The 12,469-nt window shown below is 39.9% G+C and overlaps 1 protein-coding gene across 1 annotated transcript in view; it reads left to right on the top strand.

The window, feature by feature from the left end:
* fgf11b (fibroblast growth factor 11b) overlaps positions 1-12,469 on the top strand; it is a 38,021-nt gene that overhangs the window by 12,650 nt on the left and 12,902 nt on the right. The window contains exons 2-3 of the mRNA XM_044223112.1: positions 7,106-7,216; positions 8,410-8,513. Coding sequence (XP_044079047.1) covers positions 7,106-7,216; positions 8,410-8,513 — 215 coding nt within the window. The remainder of the gene's footprint in view (positions 1-7,105; positions 7,217-8,409; positions 8,514-12,469) is intronic.

Genomic DNA, 12,469 nt, shown 5'->3' on the forward strand with positions numbered 1-12,469 from the left:
CTGCCCTTTTTGCCTCTGACTAGGTAAGTGGCCTTTTTGCAAGACACGATATTTACTGCCATAAAACCTCAAAGAAGAAGAAGAGCCCCTGCTGCCCCCCTTTCTGCTTCCCTTGTCACAGCCACCACAGTTAGCCTAAAGTTTAGGCTAACTGTGGTGGCAGGGCACTTGATTTGCATGCTTTAGGCCCTAAAGCATGCAAATCGAGCGCCCTGCGGACCAGCATGATCCACGTCTCCCTGACGTGCCTTCATTGGTGACAGCCAGGTAACGATAGTGTTTGCCCTAAGCTTTGGCATTGTTTGCCACTGTTGTGAAATTAAACCACTATTAAAACATCTCAATACAGTCTAAATTAGGCAATAGCCCACCATTAAGCTTAACAACAAGTGTAAAATAGCGTCATCAATGAAAACGAGTGAACTCCGGTATGCATTACATGGTTAATAGTCTATACAATCATATTTGGAGTTAGATTTCTACAGCCAACTGATGCCAATTCTATCCCTTTGAGGAAGTGGTGCAGATTTATCCAGCGTAGATACTTGAATCCAATTCAATCACACGCCACCAGCACCAGGCTCTTGCAGAAGTACCCAGATTTTGTACACATCAAACTGGTCGGCTATAACTTGAAGTTTATACAGTGAAAAGCATCATCTGTGGTCACTGTCTCTTCATCCAAAAATGCCAGGGAGCAACTGTCTCCTTTCTAACAGGTGTCCTAAAAGTAGCTCCTGAAAGCATGACGTTTTTATTTCCAAAAGAGATGAAAACACAGTGTGGTAAAGCAGAAACATGGCTATAATTGTTTTGGTTTAATCTGATTGTTTTGTTTTGTTTTTTTAACTAGATTTTCCACATTTCTCTCTGGAAACTGTAATAATAGGTTAGTCTGTTAGTCTACTTAAGTCAGAACTATGAGGAGTTTTCAGTTTAAACCATCAAGTAGCTAAACAGCTTAAATTGCAAGCCTTTAAATGTAGTTTTGACTAACTGAATGCAATTTAATTAATAATTTGATTAATTCAATTATTTATTTGATTTAATGAAAATAATTACAGACAACCAACAAAACAATGGAAACAAGGTTTACTATGCTGCAAAGTTTGTTGCGATTTCACTGTGAGAGACCTAATGATAAACATGTCAGTTATTAATTTTGATCATCTGCTGATTGTAGGGTAAAGCACAGAAATGAAAGGTCCAGTAGAAAGTGCTCTGACCCCATTGTTTACAACACTAATGTAGTGATGTGAGGTGGGAAAGCACAACAAAACTAAGTACCTTTGTATAGTCATATTGGTGCATGATCCACATAGAAATGGTCTATTTTTTCCATTCCTGCTCAGACATTTACTATATCTACCTCCATATCTCTAATAGAATCTCAAATTTTTCTCCCCTAAAATCAGTATCGTATTGGCCTCAAAAAATAAAACAAATAAAAAATTCAGTCAGGCTCTTGTACTTACTGGAAATTTATTTGGATGCCATTAAATTGCCAAAATGTCCGTGCACGTCCCTGCACCCTAAAAGATAATGTGCCGTCCTGCTGTTCTTTTAACCACAGAACAGGGATGCACCTCACGCAAGATGACTCACACCAGATAGAATACATATGGTAGGATTAATCATGATTATAAGCAGTCTCAATTGGCTCAAGAGAGGAGTTTTTTTTACTAAGTGCTGATCCATTTACTGTATGGTCATGGTTGATTACAGAAAACCTGAGAAAAATACTTTGCTCACAGAAGAAAATTTAGCATGAGCTGGGAATCTAAGCCTGTTAATCTGAGCTGGAGTTAAACATCCCATCCTTCAAACTGAAGACAACAAGTTTAATTTCCCACCACACTTTCAGTGTCAACCTACTGCCTTTTCAGTCATGAGTCCTTTAAATGCCTTTCCTCCCTTTTCACTTTCATGCAAAAAAAAAGGCCGTCTTTTAAATTCCTCAGGGGGCTCACATTGTTGTGTCACATTAATGTCAAATCACCAGGGCTCTTCTGAATTGTTAAGCATTTAATAAAAGGCATACACTAGAGTTGAAATGATAATTTAGTCGATTAATCAAATAGTGGAATAGTAGAAAATAGTGGAAAATCTGAAAATAAGTAATTTGTCAAGCAAAAATACATTCTCTTTGTAAACTTTTGGGCCCCGACTAGACACTGCTTGTTTTAAAGGTCCAGTGTGTAACATTTAGGAGGAGCTATAGAATATAATATTTGTAAGTATGTTTTCATTAGTGTATAATCACCTGAAAATAAGAATCGTTGTGTTTTCATTACCTTAGAATAAGCTGTTTTTATCTACAGAGGGAGTGGGTCCCCTTCCACGGAGGCCGCAATCTTGCACCGCCATGTTTCTACAGTAGCCCAGAACGGACAAACTCACTGTGCGAGTTTCGTGGCCACTGTAGTTTCGCCTACAAGCTTGGAAGGGGAGGGTGAGGCAAGCGGTATTCAAATGGCTGCAAACCGCAATTTTACCGCTAGATGCCACTAAATCCTACACACTGGACTTTTAAGGGGTCACAAGCCAAAACGGTTGGGAGCCACTGATTTAATCTTTAACCAGGCTTTTGTTTTCATCAGCATATTATATGTTGTTTTTTGTAAAATGTTAATATGAAAAGTAACTAGTAACTACAGCTGTCAGAGAAATGTAGTGCAATCAAAAGGACAATATTTCCCTCTGAAATGTGGTGGATTAGAAGAAGGAAGGAGCAGAAAATGGAAATACTCAAGGACAAGTACCTCAAAATTGTACTTAAGAACAGTACTTGAGTAAATGTACTTAGGTATTTTTCACCACTGTATTAGATTTGTTTGGGGTATGGTCTTATAAAACTATGATTGCCTTTGGCTGCCTGCCATGTAAAATATGCTCTTACTGTTTGAATACAAGTATGCCCTAACATACCCAAATCACTAAACATGACCTTTGAGTCAGTAGCTTTCCGAGTTATCATCTTCTCTGTTTACCCCTGTGGAGTAGTAGAGACTACATGTGCACACTACGCATCCTCATGATACAAACACAAGCTTTTTGCTCATGTAAACAACTCTCTGACCAACCAGAGGTAGACTGCTGTCACAGTTTGTCACTATCTGTCAGTGTACTTATCCAGGGCTTATGAAGGGGAAAGAAAGTTGGCTTGCCTAGTGATGTGTGCTCCCTCTTATGTGGCTTGGACACAAATCACTCCAGCGATTTTACACATGAAGTTCAGTTTAGTCGTTACAAGGAGTACTACATTTGTATAATGTCTTCTGTGGCTCTGGATGGAGCCTTCCGAGGTTTGAAAAAATAACCCTGGCGATGTCATCAGGGTTAACTCATCTCATCATCAAGTTGGGTTTGAGAGAAGTGGGCATTTAGGAGGCTGGGAAGGTCTAATGAAAGATGCTCTCCAGGTGCATCATGTGAAATATAGGATCCAGTGTTTTTGGAGCTTAAACCATACTATGGACTAAAGTCAAGAATCTCTCTGCCTCTGCTGCTTCGATTTTGACCCTTCTTTTTTTAAATCTGTCTCTTTGGAGTTTATTTATTGAAATGCAATAGACAATCTCTCGAGTACCCCTTTCCTTCATCCCCTGCAGCAGAAGGTAAAAAAAAAAAAAAAAGAAGAAGCTGTGTTCCAGTTCAGTGCCATATATGAAGACGGCATTAGTCACATGCTATTCAAGTATCTGGTATAAAACATTCTGCATGTAAATGGAAAGCATTGTTAATGATTTTGCAATAATTACTGTTAAAATTAGTAAAGCCTATACATTTTGTGAAGGAGGAGAAAATATCCTCACAGATCTTCAGTACTGGGTCTTGTTTATAGAATATATATGTATTTTCCAAACAGATGTGTGTTTGTGTTCTGTGTGATGTACTCCATTTTACTTTGTATTTTGATGAAACGGGCGTGTTACGCAACAATGGGACATGTTTGTTAAAGTTTTGATGTATTACTCCTAATGCCAACATCCTGCAACATTAACAACAATGGCAGAAAAAGTGTGTGTGTGTGTGTGTGTGTGTGTGATTTGTTCTTATTAAATCAGTCACACAGTAAAAGGTTTGAGATGCCATCGTCAATCTTCTTCAGCACATTTGTAAGAAATTCAAGTCAAGAAAGCTCAGATTACATGCGCTGCTGGGTGTACAGGCAAATACAGCTGTGTATGTTGATCATAGTAATGACAGAAAATACAAAACCGATTTTATGAGCCTTATTTGTGACTCCTTCTAATAGAACTGTTCTGTCAGTTTACAGTAAAGGTTGAAAAACCTTATTATGGCCACATATTGACATGTACATCCCAGTTCTAAATGTCTGCAACTTCTTCAACCACTTCATAATTTAGTCTCAGTAGCAAAACATGAGTGCACTTCAGGAGGACACTGACATCTAGAGCACCAAAAATATGACTTTGCGCCTAAATAGTTCAAAGTTGCAATATGTGTATGGTAATAAAGAGCCAAGAGTGCACCAAAGTTGTTCTTTGTTTTACCATCTATGAATTTCTAATGCAGCTGCAGTAAAACATAACTGTTGTGGTTTTAGCTGGGAGCATGCTTTCATTACACAGGATCAGAATTTATTGTGCGTTGGTGTTGGAGGATGAGGATTTTGAAGTTCGAGCCAGCTCTTCTAAGTGAAACATTAGTTTTAGTGTCCCTGACACCAAGCATGGGAGTTTTGATTGCAGCCATATTGCACAAGCTGTCTATTGAATTTCGTCCTAAAAGTGCTTTTTCTCTAGCACATACAGCCGTCACTCTTAATGAAATGACAGTGTCATCTCATTCTCTCTGTTCCCCTGCCGTCCCTCTGCGCACTTCTCTCCTCCCTGATCCTCCTATTTCCCTTTCTTTCTCACTCTCTCTCATCTCTCTGGTTTGCATCTGTGGGGACAAGTAATGAATGGCTTCCCCACTCTGATTGGATGATGTATGAAGTTATTAGGTGGGATGAAAGTGTACATAACTCAAAGGATATGAAATGGAAAAGGGAAGAAGAAAGAAGAAGAAAGTACAGGAGTAGAGACACTGAAATGTTTTGACAAGCATCTTTGACAGAGAGAGGATGGGGAGGGCTGCAGATGCTTACATGTAACAATGGGAGTAGGTCACAGTTTCACTGATGCATCAACCCTGGCACACTTCCTTTGGGAAATTGTCCTACAGATCTCATCCCTACATCTTCTGCCACTCTCTTGCTCCCTATGCTAGTCCACAAAAGACAGGCAGATTGCGCAGTGCCCCAGGTCCCTCCCTGGGGAGTGTGTGTGAGGACATGGGTGAGGTTTAGCAGGGGGGGATCTCCCAGATGGCCCTCAATCCTCCAGTGGCTCCGTCATGAACTGCTCCTTCATCCATGTTTCATCTCCCTTATTGAAGCTGCACTGAAGGAGACTGGTTAGTTCACCGACCAGACTAAATGACTGAGCTTTAAGCTAAGTTAGGGGACCTGCAGGGTTCTCCTTGCTGTTGGAGTAGCCTGGCCGAGGCAGTGAGGTGCTGAGCTCAGGAGACAACTTAGATTTCCACAACACAGAGAGTGGTTCGTGTATTTGAGGGGAGCACTGGTGATGTCTGAGAGCTGTTGCAAATATTCTGTCTGTTTCTTAAATGAACGCAAAGTAGGCTGCAGGGACTCCGCTCATGAAACATTCAGCCTCTCTATTCACCCTCCATCCTCTCCTCCACCACCCAGCCCCCTTGATTATATATCTTTTATTTAGCAGGAGACAGACTAACTCTCTCACTTGACTTCATCCTCTGATGGCCCCAGCTCTTGCTAAAAATACCACTGGTAGCAAGACAGTGGACTGATGTGTTAGCTTAAGTTATACATGCATTTTCTTCATCAGTTAGTTGAATTATTAGCAGCTATAGAATTTCAGATTCATTGTATGTTATACATTCCCAGTGTTTGGTGAATTATCCAAAACTGTACCTTGGGCAATTCACTAATAAACTAAGAAATTGTTATTGAATACTAAAAGCCTAAACTCTTTTTTTTTGTTCTGAATATTTTTATATTTTCTCTCCTCTAGAGAGACTTCTCTAACTTCTAAGAAGAAATACACAACATAAATAGCTGTATTCTTTTCTTTTGTAGTACCATAAAGTGTTTGTTGGATAAGTGTTCCTCTATTATGGTAATGATGGCAGAGATCACTCATCATCTGTTCTGCCAGGCATCTTCCCTCCTGGTAAAATTCCCTAAAGTCGTTACACTGATGTTTAACTGATTATTTTGTTATTTATATACTGGAAATGAAGGAGCAGAACCTAAAGTATGGTATTACATATAACCATACCTCACACTGACACTGTATGAGTTCACAAGTCTCAAGTGTTTCTAGACCATTTCGACACTGCACGATGGTATGATAGAGTCTAAAGCCATGCTAGCAGCTCTATATGCTTTGAGCTAAATGGTAGCGTCAAAATGCCAACATGCTCACAATGACAATCTTGACATGCTGATGTTGAGCCGGTATAATGTTAAACATTGTTACTGTCTTAGTTTAGTGTGTTAGCATGCTAACATTTAGTAATTAACACTAAACAACAATTGAATGATGTCAGTTTTGTAGCTAGTATTGGAAAAAATAAAATTTTGACTTGATTATGGCACTAGACAAATAGTTAGTGGATCACCATATTAATCATTAAGACTCATCCCCTGGGGACCATGAATGCAAAATGTCAATGCAATCCATACAATAGTTGAACTTTAAAAAAACTATGGTAGAAAAGGTTTCAGTCATAGTCATCTGGACACAGTTTTCAGACTACGACTGAAACCTTTTCTACGATAGAACACTCCTGGAAGAATGAGGGACTACATCGTCTTATTTAAAAAAACTAGTTAAATGTTTTAGATATTATACATAAACCATGTTCTAACTTATCTTCAAATATTGCACAAAGTAAAACTCCTCTGTGGTTAGTTTCTTTAAACTCTGACATAATTGACTAACCCTTTTCTTTTTTCAGGTTCTGTAAATCAATGAGTGACATTTCTGCTCTCGACCTCTGGCCGCGGCACCTGTCTAATACGATGTTGTTTTCCTGTGCTCACTTGCAGAGCCACAGCTGAAGGGCATTGTTACCCGGCTATACAGCCAACATGGATACTACCTGCAGATGCAGCCTGACGGCACCATGGACAGCACGAGGGATGAAAGCAGCTCATTTTGTGAGTGTGTGTGTGTGTTTCTGTTTTTAGCCTACATGTCTTTGCTTGTGGTTGTGTTATGCAATTTTAACCAAATTATTCACGGTCTAGTCTTTAGCACTACTAGAGGAACTGGGTAGAAGCCATACTGTACTAAATGCAAGTAACACCTGCAGTTTTCATCATCATATAGCTCAAGTATGGAACAGCTCATACCCTCATTGGGCTCCAAATCTCCAACTTTGGCAAAGTTAGTGCTGCATTATACGCACTGAGCTAAAGACAACCACAGTAGGTGTCACACTGTGCTATAGGGGCCCTGTGGCTGAAGAGTCAAGGCAAAAGTTAGGATTTTGTCAGCTCATCTGTTAAATTTGTTCCAATTTGTACTGTTATTTTTGTCTTTAATAGGGAGGGACATCACGTCAAACTGCCTGTCAAACTTTGGCAAATGAATGTGTCCTTGGCATACGTGTTCATCGTTAAAAGCCATTGATACTGTTAAAATCACAGATACTGATTCTGATTGGATCTGCAACTCAGTATTTGAAGTTTATAAACCACAAAAAGTAAGGCTGCTGCCTGAGCTTGAAGTGCTTCTAAGTGAGATACTGCCATTGTTGAGAAGATGTGAATATTCATCCTGACCTTCAGCAATCTGAATGGCTAAAAATGCAGTGTTCTCTTCCTAGTATCCATGTCTTTGTATTTGACAGTTTGACCTTCAGGACTCAGACATGGGCCACTTTTCCGAGTGTAGTGTGTGAATGTGGCAGCTTTTTAAAATCATATTTATTCAACAACCTACATTATTTCTTGACGAGTTGAGTATTTTATTGTTAACAAGTTCAGAGTAATTTAACCAACCCAGATACTGTATCTATCGATCCACTTTTCACTGGCTTTGCCCTTAGCTCCATTTGGTGTAGCAGAACACTTCCATTATCATGCAGGTTTAGGCAGTGTAAAGCATAGTGAAGGTGACATGGTGTTGTGTTTACATAAACATAAACTCTGAGAGGTCACAGCATTTGGGCTTAAGAGAGATATAGCATGCGGCAGTGACACTGCAGCCATTCAGTCTAATACAATGAAAACAGAAAAGCTGCTATACACTATTGTAGTTTGATTTCACAATATTCTCTGACTTTCTCTTTTCTCTCTCTCTCTCTCTTTGTTGTGCCCTATCTCTCCTACTTTATTCCCCATTTTAGCACAGTTCAATTTAATTCCGGTGGGACTTCGGATAGTGGCAATCCAGGGGGCAAAGACAGGGTTATACCTTGCCATGAATAGTGAAGGATACCTCTATACCTCGGTAAGTATGCCCTACAGATCAGTCATGTGTACACAGAAGAAACTAATTTCTATTTGATCACATATCTCAACCATGCTGTTGCTGTGACACTAAATCTCAGTGAAAACCCAAATACGATTGCTCTGGTTTTGGCTAGTAATGTAAGTGTCCAGGTTGGAATATAAGCTTCATGTTTTGTTGTGCATGGTCCTGATATCTGCCCAGTAGAGAAGCTATTACCTATCCACATCACTGACATGGAATTTAAGAGGGGTAATACCAATTAGGGCTTTATTAGTTGGACTTCAGTTTAGTGTCTCTCTTATTTCAGGATAATATGGCTGATGTGGACCTGAGTTTATAGTGTAACTAGTGAGCTGAAGTCATAAATTGCAGAGGACATTATTTTATCATTTTAACACAAGTTATGCAGTATGTGATGCATGTATGTGTATGCATAATACATGGCGGTAAATTCTCTACGCTGCCAGACAAGAAAACAAGAAACTAGTTGCTTTATCATAAGCAGTGCCATGTTAGTGTGTGATAGCTGTGTGTGTACGTTTAAGTGTGCATGAGGAAAAGGTGAGACACAAAGAGGTGGGGAGTGAGCGATAGGGTGACAACCTGTTAGACTACCTGCATGAGTTCCAATTAGTTTTGGAAAGACAGGGAGGGAAGAATGGAGATAGAGTGGGTGTAAAAATACTGTTGGAGAATCTGGGGTCTCTTGAGTGCAGGAACTGTTGACAGATTTTGGGTCCAGGGCAGGTGGGAACGTGGCATGTTATGCGGTTTCTGTTTTCTTGTTTAGATCAGTACTTTTACACCTTTTACAGCCCCATAACCTTTTACACTTTCACTCACTGTTTTCCAGTTTCACTCACTTTTAATACATATTCCAAATGTTACTAAGGTGCCAGGTGCTTTTAGGCCAATCAAGACTGAATGTTTGCAAGCATGTTGACATAATGACTGAGATCAAGTTCTGCAGTTTGTAATCAACTAATGCCTGAACTACACGAGATTCTGAATCACTGAGTCATCGAGTCTATGATATTGCAGACAAAGACAAAAATGCAATTAGTAATCAGTTGCAGGTAAAAAAGATTGGTCTGATTGATTTATTACATTAACATACATTACGCCAGGTGACTTTTCAATCAGAAGGGTGAAAAGAGAGATGAGGAACTCTTTGAGGTGCAATACCCATGACAGAGTGTTACTATCACAACTTGTTTTGTCTAATTTAGTCAATGCTGTAAAGCACCTTATTAGCTCTTAAGTATCCTTTCAATTATGTCTAATTAAGTGTCAAAGGGGTATCAACCAATTAGCCATAAGGGCTACATTCAGTAAAAGTGGCAAATTAGATATATTCAGTAAACTTACGACTACACAAAATCTTCAAATCAAGAGATAGGCTGCTATATTAGCAGCAGGCATTGTCTTCATGAGCATTCAGTTTCAAGATTGAGCCGTGAACGGGAATTCTGGTGAGAGCACTTGTGCACTCACTGGACAGTGCTGCTTCCAGAGTGCAGTCTAATCAGTGCCCTGGATAGCGCTAGAGACCGACAGTGCTTGTAACATTGCTTTAGTATGATAGTATTGCCAAAACACTTAACATCGTGTAAAACCACACATTTTTTATCAAGGAAGTGATGAAGCCCATCTCGGCAGCTAGTGAATCTTTCAGTTTGATCAGCTCCCTGGATAGCGTTAGTGACAGTTAAGATTGTGTAGTCTGATCAGCATCCTGAACAATGTTCATGACACTTGTAACACGTGATCAGTGTCAAATCACTTAACCATAGCTAAATGGTTAATAATGCATGGCTATTATGTGAAATTTTGACTATTTACACCTTATTGTGACTGCCATTGTTATCTATCCATGTCTGTATAGCGCAATAGTAATAAAGTTATACATGTGCTGCTATAAATAGCAGTGACCAGGCTATTATTGTGCAGTTTACTGGGCACTTATGGAAAAAAAAATGTCCGTGATGCGAGAACCCTCTATAAATTTGTTATTGTGGTTTCAGCAGAATGTTTGGAAAATTATATGCAGAAGCAGTGAATGCAAGAGCGGTTTTATGCAGATGAGATGTAAAGGAGCGAGCATCATCTGTACATGTGAGAGTTAAATCTTGAGTTATGGCAAATACGTCAACGCCTATTATCTTCTGAGCCCCTGATTAGCATGCAATAGACTTTGGTGCCTTGCCTCTGTGAACAGGGAGGAGAAGGGATTTCCTCAGCACCAGTCAATAGCTGTACTGCATCCCACACTGACCTCTTTCAGAGAATTTCCTCTCTCTCACACACGCACGTACACACACATACAGTTACAAGAATGAGTTGATATAGGTGCTGTGCAATAGAACAGTTGTCTTCTTGTGTAATATCATGCATGTTTGATTTTATGACCCCATGTTATTGTCTATCGTGTATCCGATGCATTAATTGGCTGGTGTGGGAGGGAGTGCAGGTGGAATGATATGGCCCTTCATACATATCGTTGTGCTCTAAGAGCATGTTCATATTTGCTTTTACGTTTAAATAGCACGCCAAGAGAGTGCGTGACACCAACGAGGAATGTTTTCATTTACGATAAATCAGCTCATCAATGTCACTCTCAGAAGAGCCGAGGTGACTGACAGAGTGACTAATCGCTTCCTTACAGCTGTTTTCTCATCTTCTTGCATATACTGCCTCTTTTGCTACTTAACTGATGGTTTTCTCCTGAATAACTTGCAGTTTTTCCTTGAATCCCTCTCTCATGCCCCCCGCACACACATTTAGTGGTCAGGTTGTGGGGCCAGGCTCTATGACAAGCAGAGGAAGGCCACTGCTGCCTTGTCTCAGACATAAATCTCAGCCTCACTACCTGTAGGTGACGACAGGAAATGGCTGATCCTGATATAAAAATAGAGCTTGGCTCATTCGTGCCCCATTTTATAATCTATCTGCTCTGGAAAACTCCTCAATGACAGAGAGTGAGTAAGAGAGAGAGAAAAGGGCTTGTGTTGAAGGAGGCTGACATGACTGTTGACAGGCAAGTTTTCAACAGTTTTTGTGCCAATCAAGATTTAGGCATGCACATTGACTGTTATTGTAAATATTTGGTGCCTTCATGCAGGTGTTTGTGCAAATTCTACATTTTAAAGGTCCCTACACACAACTAAAATCTTTGTTGTAATCTTTGTCAGAATGTACAATGTCAATTTTGAGGCATGTCAGATTGGTCGATGAATGGCTAGAATTAGAGATGTTGATCCAGACATATTTTAAAGGATCGGTATTGGCCAAAATAAAGCCTGTCAAATTCCGATCCTGTCTTTACTTTACTGTATTGTGTTTTGTTCCCCTCAGCCGGCTAGTGTTGCAGTGCTGCTCTCCTTTACCACAGCCGTCTCTACAGTGCGAACATTCTGCTGCATATCTACTGTAAGTGAAAATTAGAGTGCGTGATGTAAAAATTATTTGTGCGCACCAGTAAGTGACTGAGTTCAGACAGAGAGGTTGGCAAAATACACGGATTTGCTAAACTCAGACGCTAAAGAATATTTTATCTCCCCTCCCTCTTTCTTAAGTAGCACAGAACAGTGCACAAAACAGGTAGCAGCAACTTGATCGGGACATCCCTAACTAGAATGCATAGAAATATGTAAAGATGCAGAGGCATGTCACCAAGTCGTGTCATCCATCTGCGCTGCTCTCATGCAGCAAGTCAAAAATCACGCTTTGGCATGCCTTATTCAGAGTGGATGGTTTTTATGCAGGTATATATACAGCACATTGTGAGAATTTGGTCACAGGCTGTTTTTCGTCGCCAAAGCTTTAGATCGACTGTTGGGGACATGTCTTGCACTGAAATCTAGGACCGCCTTTTTGGATTGACCAAAGATTTCACCACATTTTTCTCACCGTTGTCAACTCTCGCCTGGGAAAGCACACAATCACAGAGTGTA

Source organism: Siniperca chuatsi, linkage group LG14, assembly GCF_020085105.1.
Source record: "Siniperca chuatsi isolate FFG_IHB_CAS linkage group LG14, ASM2008510v1, whole genome shotgun sequence".
NCBI lineage: Eukaryota > Metazoa > Chordata > Actinopteri > Centrarchiformes > Sinipercidae > Siniperca > Siniperca chuatsi.